The 18,322-nt window shown below is 40.1% G+C and overlaps 2 protein-coding genes across 3 annotated transcripts; one reads left to right on the top strand and one right to left on the bottom strand.

The window, feature by feature from the left end:
• Window positions 1-140: 140 nt before the first annotated feature.
• On the bottom strand, window positions 141-3,272 carry arl14ep (ADP-ribosylation factor-like 14 effector protein). 2 transcript variants are annotated; one of them, XM_076156356.1, is made up of 5 exons: window positions 3,082-3,272; window positions 2,292-2,487; window positions 2,055-2,183; window positions 1,622-1,665; window positions 141-1,131 (listed from the first exon to the last, which is right to left on the bottom strand). In XM_076156356.1, the coding sequence occupies exons 1-5, from the start codon at window positions 3,150-3,152 to the stop codon at window positions 900-902; spliced, it is 672 nt and encodes a 223-aa protein (XP_076012471.1). In that variant the 5' UTR covers window positions 3,153-3,272; the 3' UTR covers window positions 141-899. The 2 variants fall into 2 exon arrangements, with proteins under 2 accessions (XP_076012471.1, XP_076012472.1); XM_076156357.1 differs by having other exon boundaries at window positions 141-1,128.
• Window positions 3,273-4,588: 1,316 nt separating this feature from the next.
• On the top strand, window positions 4,589-17,759 carry nr1h3 (nuclear receptor subfamily 1, group H, member 3). The gene is made up of 11 exons (XM_076155535.1): window positions 4,589-4,680; window positions 7,530-7,717; window positions 8,850-8,932; window positions 9,069-9,311; window positions 9,766-10,032; window positions 10,595-10,800; window positions 10,988-11,167; window positions 11,390-11,489; window positions 11,759-11,872; window positions 12,077-12,171; window positions 13,815-17,759. The coding sequence occupies exons 3-11, from the start codon at window positions 8,890-8,892 to the stop codon at window positions 13,959-13,961; spliced, it is 1,395 nt and encodes a 464-aa protein (XP_076011650.1). The 5' UTR covers window positions 4,589-4,680; window positions 7,530-7,717; window positions 8,850-8,889; the 3' UTR covers window positions 13,962-17,759.
• The last annotated feature ends 563 nt before the right edge of the window (window positions 17,760-18,322 follow it).

Genomic DNA, 18,322 nt, shown 5'->3' with positions numbered 1-18,322 from the left:
CATCAATGCATCTTCCATCACATACAATTTGGCGATTTGACTGGACTCATTGGACCCAAACTAAATCAGGAATTTGATTCTATAACAAATGTATGTATAGATCAGAACGTACACAGGACAAACATGGACTGGCTGTGAAAGAACAAAAGGTTTATTACTGTACATTGGCACATCAGTCATATTATAGAACTTTCCCCATTATCCCTTTATCCCATGATCCTTGGTTTGTGTTGTTTTTTCAAGCAGCAGACCCTTTGTAGCTGTGTCTTGGCTGTTAAAGGCTGTAAAGTTCAATTATAATCAACTTTAACATCAAACGAGGGCTGAAATCGGTCAGATTGACCAACTCTTATGATGATTTTTAGGATGAATGAAGAGTGAATGACTGCAGTAGTGAGTTTTTGTTGTGGAAGTGGATGAATGAATGAAAACAGCCACTTAGTGAACTACAAAGGAGTATAGAACCATTCAGGATCTTAACCCCAGAATCAGTTGAGTCATCAACATAAGCCATAAAAATCTATTTGACAGATAAAAATGGTGAGTCAGAGTAAGTCACAAAATACGTTTGAAATGAAGATGGTGGTGTTGTCATTGACAGTATGTGGACATGTTTCCTGATTTCCAGAAGTCCATTTGTGCCATAATATCAATAATGATACTTTGCTGCTAAAAACACAGAGAAAACAAAAGCAGTAACAAGATAAACATAAATTACATCTGGAAATGGTCCGAGGAAGGATTTCTATAAGATTCTGCCTTCCTTGAAACATGAACAACACCTCAAAAAGAGTCAGTAAAGCATCACGGTCTTGAGTAAAGAGCGCCAACAGCCTACAACTGTGTGACTCTTGAGGGATAAAGTTTCTGTCGCCACAAAAAGTCTTTAATGATGCTAACTAAAGAGCAAACTTGTTCTGGATGATCTCTCCGCCCTCCACCTCTACTTGCTCATAGAGCCACTTCCGGTCGCAGCGGCATTCCACTCCGCACTTGCGCGAGCCGCACTCTGGGCAGGGGTAGAAGCAGCCCATGCAGTCCACATCCAGACAATCGCACATGTCTTTGCCGTTGGACAGCAGTTGGCCCTTGTTGTCATACACTTTGCTCTTGGGTGGGAAGGTCTGCCTGCTTGTGTAAAGCGGAACACTGACATCAATGACCTGTTCACTCTGATGCAACGTTTGAATTCCCCCCACCCACCCACAGAGCTTTCTTTGCATTTGTGTGTCACATTGAAATTAGCAGTGAGGAAGTTACCGAAGGGACATGCTGTGACCATTAAGCGTGGGAATGCAACTGTACAAAGAGGAAGAGGATCCTGTGCATCCTTAGAGTGCTGGAGATCATGGAGAAATGTAGGCTTCTGAATGAACCAATATAAATCTGAGCCTTTGGGAGAGTTTATTTTTCATATCTAATAACCACTTTTTGCTTTCTCATGATGGAGAATTATCTTTGGGTGGATGAGGAACATATATTTAGAGTTTGGCTGTAAGATATCAAAACTATAAAGTGTCTGAATAACTTATGAATGAACTATGGAGAAATAAAACAAGTGCTTCAAAAGAATAACAACAGCAGTGTCCAATTTAAGAGAACAGCTGTATGTACGTCTCACCTGTCATATGGCTGTTTTCCTCCACGTATTCCTCCTCGTGCACCCTATGACAAAACAGAGACAAAGATATCATGTGAAGGCAATTTACTCCATCCCCACAGCAGCTGGTGGTGTCTCTATAAGTACTTACAAGTACTTATAGCGACGCTGGATTTATTTGGCTTCAATTTCTGACTTTTGTAACGTCGCCTAAATGGTGCAATGACACTTAAGGTGCCAGCAATATCAACCATCCTTCCAGAATTAATGTGATATAATAAAGCACAATCATAAAGATGATTCAAAATCAAAAGAGTGTGATATTTTTCCCCAAACATGGTCAGTGATGGAATGTTTACGCAGACTGGGCTAAAACTAAATGGTGGTATAATCCTTGAAACATGGGCACCGTTTCTCTGCCCTCAGTGTTGAGGTGTGGTAATAGATGTCTCACCCTCATTCCACCTCGTTTGTCCTTCCGCAGGTTAGCAGCCTCCCTCACTTTGTCTCTGTCAGGTTGTGTTGGCACCTGATTAGCGACATTTGTGTCTTTAGGCATCACCCCCCGTTTCCGAAGTTCAATCTGTGGAGTTTTTCAGATGCATAATCACTCAACATAATACAGAAGCCATCCTGGGTGGCTTGTGTACACTGAAGACAAATTGCTCTCTATAATGGCGTGAACACACACCCTGGATGAATCTTGGCCATGTGCGAAAATGGTGGGCACCGCATCCTCTCGGAGAAACTGTTTGCCGTTATAGTCCCTGAAGCAGTCTGTCCTGAAATGTTCTGAGCATAGGCAGGTGTTTCCAGTTGGGACAAAATTTTTCATCGCTAAGCTGTGCACCCATTTCCCTGCGAGTTGTGGCTTGCTGAGTGGGAATCTGTATTAGAGAAGAGTGAGGAGACGTCTATAATCATCACTTATCATAAATGTGACCTCAAACAGTTGACAATATAGCTTGCTTTCTTTGTGATTGCAACTTCAACACATTGATTATATGCCATGCTGAGCAGAAAAGGAGTCTAGATGTACAATTATATCTTTACATAACAGTCTAGACGTATCAATTCTTTACATCTTTAACTTTACACACAACAACAATGTCATTGAGCAGCAGTAACCAAATAGTATTTAAGTTTGACGGAAAGGTTTGTAATCTTGTCTGTAGGGCTATCTTGAACACAAGAAAACAGAACATTTCGCCTGTATGACTGGTTTATTCACAATATAATTAAGGGTTCTTTCTAATTCAAACCTTTTCAAAACACCTGGTTTCGATCGGGATTAGTGAAGCTACAGGCTTTCTGCTTCAACAATGTAAATACATAATCTTTTAAGGTCAAGATCAGTTTTTATTCAATAACACTAAAAGCATCTGTTTTGGTTTTATCTTCAAAGCTAAATTACACAATGACAATACAATATCGAGTGTATCAAGCACTGTGGCGCCTCCATACATGAAGTGAAAACTTACCTATAAAACCTTATTTCCGAGCCTTTCACAAACTTGTTGTTGCAACCTATTGCCGCACAGATAACGGGCATGGTGTTGCTTGTTCAGGAAACTTTGCGATGAAGCTTAAACGTACACAATGGATTGCTCAATGGGTATGTATGTATTTCCCTGCTTTTTCTTCTTCGCCGATCATGACAACTTCCGTTTTTGTAAATGTGACGAGTGACCTCTAGCGGCAACACATGTAACTACACTAAATACAGTACTGTATACAGCAGGGGTGTCTCATTTCAGTACGGGGCCACATTCAGCCCAATTTAAACTCAAGTGGATTAGTAAAATCATAGCATAATAAACTATAATTGTATGTGAATGGACAACTCCAAGTTTTCCCTTTGTTTTGGTGCAAAGAGGTACAAGTACATATTGAAAATGTTTACATTTTACAAACTTCTCTTCTTTTTACAAAGCATATTACGGAGAACCTGAACTGCCTTAAGAAGTACAAGTGCAATTTCACCAATAAACAATAACGGGTAAAAACACCCTGGACAGGTCGCCAGTCCATCACAGGGCACACATACACACAAACATTCACACCTAAGGACAATTTGGAGTCACCGAATTAACCTGCATGGACTGTGGGAGGGAGCCAGAGTGCGCAGAGAGAACCCACGTAGACACAGGGAGAACATGCAAACTCCACACAGAAACGCCCCGGTCTCGTAGCCACAACCTTCTTGCTGTGAAGCACAAGTGCCAACTACTGCACCACTCGTCACAGTAGTACTTTAATGAAATTTAATATTCTAACATTTAACAATACAGGACACAACTGATTAATGTAATGTTGGTCCAGACAAGGTGATGGCCTATTTCAATCGCCAAAAAACAAAAAACAAAAATCCAATAATCAGTAGAAGAAAGTTAATTTGCAGTTCTAATCATATTTAGGGTGTTTTTACTCACTTTTTGTCTTTGCCACGTTGTTATTACTCTCTCCTACAGCTGTTACATTAACGTGCATAATGCAATGTTCCACTTGCGCAAATTAGCAATGGCGTCATTAAACGACTTTTAGGACAGCCAATAGCTACTTCCCTTATTTATTTAATGTTCAGCGATAACGTTTTCACGAATACTCTTTAAGTTTGGTGAGTGCTTTATTTCAGTTAATCGTCCCCTATACCTTAAAATATGAAATACAATTCGTGGAATAAAATCGATGTAGACCAATGTTACTGTAAAAAAAACAAACAAGATTTTATGGGTAATGAAATACAAATAATTTAGATTATTTTATGACGTATTCTGAAATGCGTGTAAAAGCAGGTTAAACACACTCTACATATTCAAGCCTCACGCATCAAGGACATGTTGAAAAAGTTTAATTTCATTTGCGTGATCTTACATGCTTGCGTTGACTTAGTTGCGTGTTTATGTTTCCACTGCCGAAATGGTGTTTTTCAATAAAGTTCTGGAAAAAGAAAAACACTCGTCGATGTTGAAATAGCTTCCTGCTGCGCTGAGCTGTGAGTCACATGATCCACGCAGCTAGCACGCTAACATGATAGCTTCAGTTGTCAAAGACGCTGTCAACAGGCACTGACGGATAAGGTAATGTTAACAAACAAAACAGCTGCCAGATCAACGTATGTTGTATTTAGTTATTCCCCAGCCCGATGTTTAGTTGTCTATGATTTGAGGTTACCTCGCGAAACTAAATAGAACTTATGTAAAAGGAGTTTTTCACTGTGGGGGTGTCAGGCCTTGTTTGGCTTGAGCATGCAGCTAGCTCATCTCAGCACAATAATACGTCGTTTTGGGAATTTGTGTTTCTAACACTTGGCAACTATTTGGTTTACGTTTGATAAGAATGTAGTTTAATCTTAAAATCCGCCACGTAAACTTTGAGCGTCATTTCACCTCGCTGGAGCACTTCCAGTAACATTTGCTAAGTAATGAGGCGCATGTGAACATTGTTGTGAAATATTCAATAAAACAAGCACATTTATGGAATTATCCCTCCATTAACTGTCAGTACGGAAGTTGTCATAAACGTGTTTTTAAGCAGCCGTGAGTCTTCACTTATATAACGTCGTTACTGAAATAACGTAAGGCAGTTTTATTTTTTGAGCCGTGTTAAACGCTGTCATTTTGTATGACGCCATTATAATGAAGGGCTTTTAATTTATTATTTGAGCTTTTATCTTTTCTATCTATTTTCATTTTCAGTACACATGTGCTGGAGAGTGAACTCGTTAGATTTAGTGCAGCCTGCATAGTTATCAATAATATGTTAAATACAGATTCCTTACTTATTTGAGAATGAATAAGTACTAAGTAGAAAAATTGTACTTGGAGTGGAAGTGGTTTGAGAACATGGTGTGTTTTTGGGTGGGAGTGGTGGTGTAAAGTGGCTGATGTGGGGTTGTGGGATTAACTTCAGGGTTGGGGCTGTTCCTCATCACTTGGGGAAGTAGCTGTTCCCTGAATCGGCTATTCTTGACCTGTGGATGCTGCGTTCCCTCCCTTCCGGATGGGAGTGTGACAAACAATTCATCTTTCTGTGAATGTGCCTCCTGAAAGCACTGACTCTTTGCTTTCACACACACAAAGTACAGAAGGTGTTTTTTGCTTGTCCATAGAGTTTCATCCGTTGACCGTGAGAAAGAGAATGTTTCCCACCCAATCCTGCTGACTGTGTTTGAATGTTCATTTTTGGGATATACCTCGGAACACACACACACACACACACACACACACACACACACACACACACACACACACACACACACACACACACACACACACTTTGTCGCTAGTTCATGATTGTCCTCAATTAATATACTTTTGAATGGAAATTGATTTGGTCTCACAGGTTGTTGTGGAAGCCTGTCATGTAGAGATGAAGACCCTGACCGACTCAAAGCTCATGCGTCATTATTATTATTATCATTAGTCATACCATAACTATTATCAATGTTGTTGCTCTACCTCTCTGCGTGCCTCTGCGTTGCTGTTCTCGCCAAGTGCTTGCGCATCGGGGGGTTTCTTTAAGTGCTCTTCATGTAAAGTGCCTTGAGATAACCTTTGTTATGAGCTGGCACTATATAAGTTGAATTGAATTTTCTGATCATATCACAGCTGTTTCATCTGACAAACAACAGTGACATCATCTAAACAGGCAAAGTTTTTTGCCTCCTTCATGCGTGCCAAGTGTGGAGATTGATTGGTGAGAATGTGTAGAAGTTTGGAAACAACTTATGTAGGACTTTGCTCTTTGTGATCAAATCAAAAATGTGGCTTAGACGTACGTAGATAGAATTAACATGATTTTGTGGTTCACAGACTATACACCAGGCGAGGAAATGCAATATGGTTGTGCCCATGTTTGTTTTTGTTCAGTGTCTGTCTGAGTGCATCATTTTGCATCATTGCATAATCTAGGTCTGATACTCGGAGTATGATCAGGTGGATTTATGCAGATTCAAATCTAATTACGGTGTTCATGTGATCCGTGTGTTTGAAAGGGTGTGTTTAAAGATTGAGGGCAGCTGTTTGCAGGGTGCAAAGGGCAGGGCACTGTAGCTGATATTTCTGTAGACAAATCCATTTAATGGCCCGCGTCTTTATTTGCCACATACTATGCCAGTAGATGTTTTGTGTAATAAGAGTCTGTGACATTTGGGTGGTAACAAACGGAGATGCTGAATGTAGTGAAAGCATTTCATTTAGTTCTTAATGGATTTCTTTCTTTTGTACTTTCAATTCATTTCTAACCGCTTATGGACAAAGGTAACTGACTGATAAGATGCAGGGGACATTGGACTTGGACAGAGAGATCTGAGTAGGGGTGAGATGAGGTTACTGACAGTAGAAATGTTTTACAGTTATAAAATATTTGCCCAGTAAATTTTGACTCTTGTGGATCCGTTGCCTGTAATTCAGATTTTACAGCTTGTTTTTATTACTTAAAGCAAATGAAATAGCTTGTTCCTCAAAATGCATGAACACCGGTCTGGCAATATGTGAGTATTAGGCCTGTTTAGAAACACCCATGCAGAAGAAAGCCTACTCTTCATCTCATCCATGAATACAGTACATGATACAAGTTAATATTGCTTTTGGGGAAATTCTTGGCAGTGAAATCTGATTGACCCGGGACACACAGTATGTAGCCGTCACATATGGAAACTGTGGCATTAGACGACTGTATTATGTTTTGATGGAAAAAGCTGCCGAGGAGATAGGATCATTATTAGGCACCTGTGCGGCGTTGAGTTGTTTGCGTCAAATGGGCTGCTTAGATACTCAAACAGGAAAAGGCAATAGCACCTCACACAGGCCTGTGGGGATTACAGAGCCTCGCAAACGACCAATAGTAACCTCTTCTGTTCCCTCTTTTCTCTCTCTCTCTCTCTCTCTCTCTCTCCCCCTCTGTCTCTCACTCTTGTCTCCCATAGGGCACCGTAGAGAGGGGCGATCCTCTTTCATTCTCCCTCTTCAAGATATCGTACCAATACGTTACTGGGATTTTGGCATCCTGTCAGCCAGGCAAGTCTTCTATCAACACCAGGATATTGACAAGCTGAGGTTGTGGACTCACATGGGGCAAGATGGATAGGCTATAAATAACGCACAAAGTTCAGAGGTAAGGCCAGTCCAACACTGTCACTGCGGAAAATTCATTTGAGCTATATTTATTTTTAATTTCGAATATTAGAGTTATATTGGCCAATATAAATGAACAATCATTACAAATCAAAAGCTTTTGAGGGCTCTCCTGCCAATAAAATATAGCCTTCATTATTACTTCCTGTGTATTTGGCAAGGCCTGCAACAATGTTACTTACTACTATTATGACTGCTTACTAATTAAGAACTTATTCCAATTAATTCTAGTTTCCCTTCATTTTCTGGTCAACATAACCAGACACTGAGTGAAGGCACGTTATCTGGAATGGTTACCTTTAATCGCTGCGAAGAAAACATTAGCTTACTAAATTTTCACTGTGTATTTGCAATGTAATTATATAATGCAATCCTGAACAGACATTTAAGTTTGGCTCTGTATTTGGATGCCTCAGGTTTGGCTGGAGATGATGTTTCTGTTGAATGCCTACTTTAGCCCACTGTCTCAAATTATTTGGAAATCCTGTAGCAGTCATTGTTAAAATCACCAAATTACCTGTTGTATTTTTGACCCTCTCAAAAATGACGAGAGAGACCATTGGAGTCTTAAGATGAGGTTGAATCTTCAGGCAGTCATCATCCAGTACCTACTATTCATTACATCACAACAAAAATATGAAACATCTGTCCCTTACCGGAAAGCTCTGGGTTTGTTTTCCTGTCCACTGTTTAAACTTTATTGTTGAGTGGTTCTCATGATTTATTCCCCTGAACTCGAATTTAACTTCTATACTGTATCACATTGTATTGATGGCAAACAAGCCTTTGTCAAACTTTTAGACTAATTATATATGTTATTTTTTTGTTCATCTGATACTCAAAATGCAGCAGAATATGTATTCTGCTTTTTCTTTGTCTCACAGTTTGGTTAAGAATAGCAAAAACTATGGGCATGTATCCATTGCATCATTTTCCCGAAATACTTTAGTGACACATGACACGTTTCATTTCTGCTTTTCGAGTCTGTTCAACATGGCACGACACCAAGTCTTGGCCTGGTTCAGGTTCTGACTGAGAGACCCGGAGGTTTGTTGTGTTAAAATTTGGTCGCAGTGGAATGTTAAGTCAGATTCTTATTTTTAATTGCACAGGTCCAGGTTGATTTCGTAATGACAAGCTGCTGTGCAGAAGATGTCCACGCTGTCTGTGACTGATAGCCCAGATGTTGGTCGTGGTAAGAGGAAGCTCTTCTTGTCACACGTCCAATGAAGTTGCATGCAAACACATTTTGTCAGAATGGCCCATCTGTGTGTCCTAAATGTTTAAGAAATATAAGAAATCCATGAATGGCTTTGTGCTTCCTTGGTCAGATGAGACTAAGGTGTTTGACGAGGCCTCAGAGCTGCAGCTGGACTGCATGGTTGAGGAGAGCAGTGGAAGTGCAGCAGTGAAGCGCGATGGCCTGCTGTCACTGGCGGACCTGCCACAGCCAGATGACCTCCCTGATCCCTCTCACAACGGCCCTTCACTGACTGAGATGAGCAGCTCTCTGCCCGTAGAGCCCAGTGACATCAAGCTGGATCCTGCTGCTGCTGACACACCTGCAAACATAGGTTAGAGAAAATTACTGATGGTAAATGCCTTTAGTAGGTATCCTTAAGGTTCTATGAAGCCACAATCCTCTCAAGTGTTGTCAAGATATGGTTGTACAGTGACGTCTTAAGAGGAAAAGTCACTTTAAGGGAAACGCCCCCCACTATGCCTGTGTTTACATTAGTACGGGTGTGACAACTTTGATTTACCAGACTAACTTGATAGGCTAGTATGTAGATGTTACTCTCTATACTCCTGTTTCTCCTCCTTCCACCATAGGTTGACCTTTGGTTAATGATGCCATGATTGTGGTTATTTTTAGTTTAAATCGCCAGCTTGGTTGCCAAATGAGGCGTTGGAAGTGCTTTAGTTTCATAGTACTAGTACCTGTTAAGAAGGATATGGCCATTGATGCTTTGTTCAAAGGCTAATTGATTTATATGGCTTATATCACTTTTTTTTATGTGAAAAAAGATGGCCAGCCAGTGAAGAGGAAGAAGGGCCCTGCTCCTAAGATGCTGGGCAATGAGGTCTGCAGTGTGTGTGGTGACAAGGCCTCTGGTTTCCACTACAATGTGCTGAGCTGCGAGGGCTGCAAGGGCTTCTTTCGACGCAGCGTGATCAAAAGTGCCCAGTACTCCTGTAAGAACAACGGCCGCTGCGAAATGGATATGTACATGCGCCGCAAGTGCCAGCAGTGTCGTCTACGCAAGTGCAGAGAGGCGGGCATGTTGGAGCAGTGTGAGTATCAAGAATGCCTAACATCACAGCAATGTGTAACATGGGTTTTGCTGCTACAGTAGAAAATTTACTTCAACTGTATTTTCTTTATATAGCATCAAATCCCTACAAAAGCTAGCCAGGCACTTCTCAGCAGCAGGTCTAGACCGTACTCTTCAATTTTATTTAAAGAGACCCAACATTCCCCCTTGAGCAAGCATTTGGTGACAGCGGCAGGGAAAAACTCCCCTTTAACAGGAAGAACCCTTAGGCAGAACTGGGCTATAAGTGAGCCGCCATCTGCTTTGTCCAATGGGTTGAGAGAGAAAGAATGAAAAAGAGAGTGAGGAAGAGAAAGAACAATGGTAATAGAAGTATGACTAATGATAAGCGGAATGCATGGGATCCAAGCAAGACAGGGTCTTCATCTCTACAGGACAGGCTTTCACATGACCATGTGAGACAAGAGAGCACAGAAAACTCCAGGGAAGAAGTTAACTTAGTGGTTCCTATGCTATGGCTGATTAGGGACTGGGGAGAAGTTGAGGCTTGTACTTGACTTTGCATCGTCTCTGACCTATAGGTGTACTCTCTGAGGAACAAATCAGACTGAAGAAAATGAAGAAGCAACACGAGGATGAAACAGCCCGCACGTCCACTGTGGTACCCTCCACCCCGCCACCGGGAGTGATCACACTGGACCCCCAACAGCAGGAGATGATTGAGAAGCTGGTGGCCATGCAAAAGCAATGCAACAAGAGGTCCTTTCTTGACCGACCAAAAGTGACAGTAAGTGAATGGGTCAGAGGAAATATTTCATCTGTTTGCTGCTATTATGTGACAGAAGTCTTAAGCAACTTGTGATTTTATTTGTTATTTAGGCTATTTGTCACACCATACCATAAGACCATACAAAATGCACTCATTACAAAAATGAGTGTCCTGTGTTTTTGAAATCTGTGCGTTTTCTCCACAGCCATGGCCACAGAGTCAGGACTTGCAGAATCGAGAGGTGCGTCAGCAGCGCTTCGCCCACTTCACTGAGCTGGCAATCATGTCCGTCCAGGAGATTGTGGACTTTGCCAAGCAGCTTCCTGGATTCCTAGAGCTCACAAGGGAAGACCAGATCGCTTTGCTGAAGACTTCTACGATTGAGGTTTGTCAGAATGTAGGGTTATTCTATGAAGAATAACATGGCGGCAGCGCAGCATCATATTCTGTAAGGCTGCTGTCAAACTCTAAAATGCCATGCTCATTGTTTAATCACATCTAGATTGAATACTCTGTGAATATACGTGATACTAAGATACCCAAAAAGTCTCCATATATCATTTTTATATTAGTACTCCACTCAGAAAGATGTGTTCTGCTTTCTCAGATTATGCTGCTTGAGACATCCCGGCGGTATAACCCTGCAATTGACAGCATTACATTTCTGAAGGATTTCAGCTACAACAAGGAGGATTTTGCCAAAGCAGGTGCTTTTGTCAAATGTTTACTAAATAAATTACACAAGCTGGATTAAAATATGATGACAACCATGTTTCAGACAGAAACTTGTTAGCGTTCAGTGAGACAAAAAGGCTATGAATTAAATGTGAATTAAGTAGTAGTAGTATTTTGTCCAACATTCATTTTAGATTCACTCTGTTGAAATCCTCCAAAGCTCTGTGTGAATTGTATTGCTTCACATTTTCTGTCAATGACTTTTGGTTTCGTCTCTCTCTCTCAACTTTCACCTCCTCAGGGCTTCAGTTTGAATTCATTAACCCCATCTTTGAGTTTTCGAAAGGAATGAATGACCTGCACCTGGATGAAGCCGAATATGCCCTGCTCATTGCTATTAACATCTTCTCTGCAGGTCAGGTTTCTTAAGATAAAGATGACACACATGCAGTATATAGCATCACAGTAAAAATACACAATTGTATATATGTAATAAATACCTGCATGCAATATAACTTCTTTATACTGTTGCAAAATTTGCATTTTATCAGCTAACACCAATCATATATTACCAAAAATAAGATTAACGTCTAATTGTTGTGTGTGAAAAAACCTGTAGATCGACCGAATGTGCAGGATCATGATCTGGTGGAGAGACTGCAACAGCCCTATGTGGATGCGCTTCGCTCTTACATCATGATAAAGAGACCAAATGTGAGTACCCAGCTGGTTACATAACCGCTTCACATGTGTCCAGTGTCAGCATAACCTGGCTGCTGTCAGGGTAACAAGTACATTGGGTCAGGGTTAACCATTTCATCTCAGATTTGTGGAGGGCTTTGAAATTGCATTATGGACACAATAAGCACACCCAATGTTTATACCACACCTTAATGCAGCTATGTACACCCCCTAAATTCCTGAGAGTACTTTGCCAGATCCACTCTGTCAGTAAGAGGTGGGCAGTCGGACATCCATGAAAGCCAACACCAGAGAGCTGCATGGGGATGACATTGGGTTCCTGTCCCTGATCATATCTGCTTGTCCCCACCCAATCATACATGAAATGTTTGACATTTTAATATGAACTGGAGTTGTAGGGAGAACCACACGTTTATAAAACACTAGACAGCTTCTGATTGGCCACCTGGTAGATTGGCTGGTTGGTGGATTGCTGGTTGTGGTCTTATTGGTGGAGTAATACATCCCAGGTAGAGAGTGGGAGAGAGATACAGCGGAAACAGAAAACACATCCACCACATGCACGTGGTGCATGAATAACCCAAGAGTACCTCCTTGGGTTGCATATTGCAAGGAGAGCTTCGGCTTTGAGTTTTGATCTGGTCCGTCCCCCAGCTTGAATTCCTGCAGCTCAGTCTTCCAAATGTCGACATTTGGACAAATATGTCAAAACCACAGGCAACATTTTCCAACTCACAGGCACAAACAAGCTGTTTGTAAGCTACCTCCCCACCTGTTTCAATGTCATGTGGAAGCAACGAGTTGTTTACAACACATCTGCCAACACAAGGGCTTGATAAGCTGACACACTGTATCATGGTCTCCCTCTGAGTTTGTTTTAGATTTCACTTTCAAATATTTCACTTCACTATGCACAACAGCAATGCTTAAATGAGTGTGCTTACAGTATGTTTAACCCCTACGACCTCATTTGTCAATATAGCATGAAAACTAATGACAGTATCAACATTAGATTTGCCGTGCTAGTGGAAGAAGAGTGTTGATGCCCTTAATAGCTTTGCAATCAGGCAAAACCTTTGACTTTTCAAGCATGCATGCCTCCTGAACCCTTGTGTGAACACATACACACACACACACACACACACACACACAGATATGCTCTGTAGATTCATGCTCCCAAGAAGAGGCCCTTTGCTTTTTGAGACGTAATAAACCATATACATGTGAAACCTCTCCGATGGCAATGAGCACATTTAATTTGAAAGTTAAATTCTGATATGCGATTGAAACCAAAAATGTTTTCACACAAACTGACTTGTGGCATCCTATGACAGTGCCACGTTTGAAGTCACCGAGCTCTTCAGTGTGACCCATTCTACTGCTAATATTTGTCTATGGAGATTGTCTGGCTATGGGCTTGATCTATTAGCAATGGGTGTGGCTGAAACACCTGAAGTCAATAATTTGGAGGGATGTCCAAATACTTGGTGTTTCACATGTATCAGACTTTGTAAAGTTATAACATCTGTCCGAGGAAGGTTAAGTTTTCAGTCCTGTTGGTTTGTTAGTAGCCTGGAAGAAAAGTTAGCCCTTAGTTGTTTTTTCTTTTAGTATTAATAGACTTAGTTTTAATTTTGTCTCCTTGGTTTTCTCAGGATCACTTGATGTTCCCACGTATGCTGATGAAGCTGGTGAGCCTTCGTACACTAAGCAGTGTCCACTCGGAGCAGGTCTTTGCCCTTCGTCTTCAGGACAAGAAGCTGCCCCCGCTGCTCTCTGAAATCTGGGATGTCAACGAGTGACTGCAGAACTGATGTCACTACGTGGCTTTATGAACCCTGAGACAGACATGGCATCCAGGAACATTGACTCCTTTCTGCTTGTCTGGTCAGGGATCTGTTTTAACATTGGAGAGTTAATTGTGTGTTTGTTTTTCTTGTGAGGAGAGAGAGCCTCTTTTCTCTGTCCTGGAGACTGCTGAATGGTTTTCTGTTCACAAGGGTTTTGAAGCATAACATCTGGTTTTCTTTGAGCCTTTGTTCCAACTTTTGATGCTAGGATGTGTTTGGGGCGATACTAATACTGGCATCAGGCTTTCGAGCCAGTGGTATTATGATTTAATATCTGTAAAGTAATCTGAACATTTTTGTCAATCTGTAGTGCAGTTTATACTTGTATGTCTAACAATTTTCTTAAGAAAGCTCTGAGCAGGTCTTGGCCATGATGTTTCAAATGTCTTTGCAGGATTACAGTTGCACACTGAGTCAAAGTAGGGATTTATTTTTTTTGCTGTAATTAAGCAACACTTTATGGATGTCATGAAAAAAATGGTAGATCACCTGGTTGGTATTGTGCATTGTAATATGGCGAGTAATAGTTCCTTTAGGAGAACGGGCAGGAATCCTCCGTTTGGTGTAGTTGCTCAGGTAAACTAATGTGAAGTACACCTCTGGTAATTGGGTAATCATAATTTCTGTTAGATTACTTGAGTTGTCTTTCAAATGCAAAAGGGACCCTTTTGGTCGTTCACACATGTCCACAGACATTCACGTAACATGGAGTTTTTATTTTCATTCATTTATAGAGTGCACACACAAGATTCAACAGTCACGACTCATGCACAAGTAAACAATAATAAAGCAAGAACCTAGGGTAATGTGACAATGGGAAATGGTGATGTGACTAAAGCTTTCTCTATGCAGAGCGTTGGTACCCGGAAAACAAAAGTGGTAGCAATGCATCTTTAAATTCCATGGAAAGATGAAATGTTGATCAGATGCCCCAACTGTGACCCTCCTCTCAACTAATGGACAAGCCATCCTGACAGTCACATTTACTAATCAACATGGAGTTGCCTCTGTTAACATCTTGGAAACTATCGGGTGTATCTGAGATGTATTTAACCTGTTGATTGCATCTGTTTTAATTTTGGGCATTTTCCATTAGTGTTTTCTTTTATAAGCATTTAAAGCAGTCATGAGAAATTTAGAACCGACTTAAGTCTGGAAAGAATGTAGATCATTTCATCACATTTGATAATATATGTATGATACAGAGGAATATAATGTATAGCGGAGTAAATTAACATGGTTTGAATATCTATTATAGTCTGAATATTTTCTGTGTACTAAACACAAACGATTTGATAGCCCGGTTGTAGAAACACACTTAACAGAGAGCAGTGACCAGGAATTTGTAGCATCACAACAGTGGCAGAAACTTCCATTAAATATTGCAACCACAGATATCCAGATGTTAGTTGTTGTGTTTTGTTTTTCTTGGATTCTGCTGCATAATTGATAAAGGAATCTCAATGAAAATCAGTCATTGTGCAATTTATTCCTGACTCATAGTCACATTAGTAGTTCTGTCAGTTTTGTCAAGAGCTCGCCCCTTGATTTCATCAGCTGTGAATGTAGCTATTCCCAGGAATCTTTGTTGACTGAAATAATCACTACAAGTGCTGTTCACAAGTGTTCCAATCAAAAACAACATTTATCTGCTTCTAGGTTTTAGTTCATGGTGGCATAGACAATATACACTATTATGATGCTTATTCAATGTCAACTAAATTTCATTTTCGTCCCATTTCCTTGTAGCTTGACACACTTGACCAATGCCTTCCATAGGAAAGTGAACGTATACGCTGCATTCATGCAAGCATGCATTGTTTTAGACCATAAGCAGATCTTGTTTTGATGACGGTTAAATCATTTTCTACTGACACATTGTCAAATTGGCTTTCTGTGTTTTAATTATTTTAATATACGTCCTCCAGCCAACAGGTCTGGGATTCATGTTTTTGCGTCTATCTGTTATGGAGTTACACCTTCTGCATTGCACAGTTAGAGTTGTATTTGCAAGTGCTGCAGTATTTCCTTACTTTGTCAAACTGGATTCCTGTAACGGTCATGAAATCATAAATGGTGAGTTACCTTCCTAGACTTTTGTTGTCTTAAAATCCATCTATATAAATCTCTATGTATGTTTGATTGTGTTAGTTAAATGATCCAACGGTTGAATTTAGCAGTAGACAATTACTACTACTTTCTAGTGGTAGATTGCCAGCATCCTTGGCGTCTTTTGGATGACACTTTTGGCTGACATTACTCTCTTGACATTACTTCCCAACAGGCAGTGCTGACTACTACTTGAACTATCCCAAATTCACAAATGTACAGCAGACGATGTTGCTTTCTGAAATTTCCATGTGTTTGCTATCAAAATGCAAACGGTCCAGAAACAATTTTCCATCTTTATTTGTAATTTCTGTCTTATGGTGTGTTTTTGAAGCAGAGAATTATTACAGGCAGTGTTTTTCTTCCTTTTCACATCAAAAAAAATCTGGAAGCACATATCCTGTAACCGTCAACACCACATGAAGAGTGCTGTTCAAAAGTTGTGTTCCCATCTTTAAAGTTATATTATGCGACATTTGTCTGCTTTTTGCTCGCATAGCATTTCCTGACCGCGTATTGTATCAAGCCATTTGCCTTCTTTCTCCAAATTGATCTAGTTTACCTCATAGATTGTATACAAATGAGAATGTGCTTTTCTTAATGGGTTTTTATGTCTTATCCCTCTAATGGATCTTTTTTGGCAGATGTGTAAAAATATGAAGAGAAGCAGACCAATAGTGACGTGAGCAGAAATGTGAAACATGAGTTGGATTTATGGAAAACATTAGTTTGAGTCCCTTTGCCATCTAATTCGAGGTTTATCCTGAGCTCATACACTAACATTACACCTGAAGTTCAAGATTGACATCTGTAATATTTGGGTGAAGTAAGCCAAGACAAGTGTTGGCATTGTGGGTCAAATGTGTATACATGGCAAAAAGCATCACTTATTTGTTTTTTTTTTAAATGCTGTACATGTGTTTATGGAAGCTGAGAGAGGATGTGCATTACTTTTTTGTTTCCTCAAGATAACACGATAGTTGTCTTGTTATACCTTCTTGATTTAGGTAGTAAGACACGTTCTCTCTGTTAGAGCTGCTTGCCTTTATTCATTTGTTATATTTTGCGATATCGGTTGGATTCCTGATGTTTTCCTTCATTGTGCCACTGATGAAAGTTGTGGTTGATTTTCTTGACCCAAATAAATACCCCAGAAAGTGTGACAAATCAGATTTACTGTTGTGTACCCCATGCAAAAACTCAAAATCAATTGGGTGTAATATGCTTTGATGTGTTTTCTTTTCATGTAGATGTGTATTTCACATTGCTGTAAAATCTTGATATTAGGTTTTAGCATTGTGGGCTTTTGTTTTCTTGAGAAAACTAATACTGGGATCATTTTCTTGTTATCTCAAGAAAGCTAAGAGGATAACTTTTTTCTTTTTAATTATAACACGTCCTCTCTCGGCTTCTGTACATGTTAATGCTGTAGTTGTTGTAACTGTACTGTCTATAAATTAGCATATTTGGTCTCTGATCTAATTTAATTCCTCTCTGTTCAAAGGGTGACGCTGTAAACAAATATAAAACTATTTTAATACTTATAACCCCTTCAAGAACTTCTGCTTTATACATATAAATGAAAGCTATGTTGTAGCACTGGTATTTGGAGTTGATCACTTTTTGGGGCAGATGTTACAAGTTATGCCCACTGTTTTATATGTATAAAATGTATAATAAATGTATGTCTCACTGATCTGGGTGGTTTTCATGCCTTCTCAATCTTGAGTCCTCCACCAGCAGCATGGGGGTTTGAGAAATCTGGGTGTTTGCAGTGTATCTTTGCCATTCCCAGTATTACGCTTTTACTGGATAGAGATCTCTGATGATTGTTGTCATAAGATCTGTTGTCAATAATGCCATTAACTGTGACATAATTCACGATTTCATTCACGTCTGCCGTCTCCCACTTCAATAAGTTATTAATGTTACTACTTGTAAAGTGGTTGGGCAGGGGAGGGATAATGGGTAGGGCTGGGATGAGTGATGGGGATGAAACAAGGGGAAACCACTTTTCTTCTGGAAACTTCTCAAAATATTTTATATAGAGATTTAATATGAAGCAATTCCTTACAATTTTAGGTTAGTATCTCCAAAAAACTCATTGTGATGCAGTTTTACATGGTCCTTTTTAAGATATTTATTAAATGAAATAGCAATTAAAATCGTTTTATCTGTGGATTATTATCTGTGGGTGGAATAAT

This window comes from Genypterus blacodes, unplaced genomic scaffold, assembly GCF_046128005.1.
Source record: "Genypterus blacodes isolate CSIRO-AG114 ecotype Tasmania unplaced genomic scaffold, CSIRO-AGI_Gbla_v1 ptg000067l_1, whole genome shotgun sequence".
NCBI lineage: Eukaryota > Metazoa > Chordata > Actinopteri > Ophidiiformes > Ophidiidae > Genypterus > Genypterus blacodes.
Note: the sequence above shows the minus strand (reverse complement) of the source record. Positions and strands in the feature narration are given on the sequence as shown.

Excerpts from the sequence above, each read along its gene's own strand:
- arl14ep (XM_076156356.1), bottom strand. The coding sequence starts at position 3,152 with ATGCCCGTTATCTGTGCGGCAATAGGTTGCAACAACAAGTTTGTGAAA. Across the intron at positions 2,488-3,081 it reads TCGGAAATAAGGTTTTATAG|ATTCCCACTCAGCAAGCCAC; the intron begins GTAAGTTTTCAC and ends TCTCTAATACAG. Across the intron at positions 2,184-2,291 it reads ATGGCCAAGATTCATCCAGG|ATTGAACTTCGGAAACGGGG; the intron begins GTGTGTGTTCAC and ends AAAACTCCACAG.
- nr1h3 (XM_076155535.1), top strand. The coding sequence starts at position 8,890 with ATGTCCACGCTGTCTGTGACTGATAGCCCAGATGTTGGTCGTG. Across the intron at positions 9,312-9,765 it reads TGACACACCTGCAAACATAG|ATGGCCAGCCAGTGAAGAGG; the intron begins GTTAGAGAAAAT and ends ATGTGAAAAAAG. Across the intron at positions 12,172-13,814 it reads TCATGATAAAGAGACCAAAT|GATCACTTGATGTTCCCACG; the intron begins GTGAGTACCCAG and ends TGGTTTTCTCAG.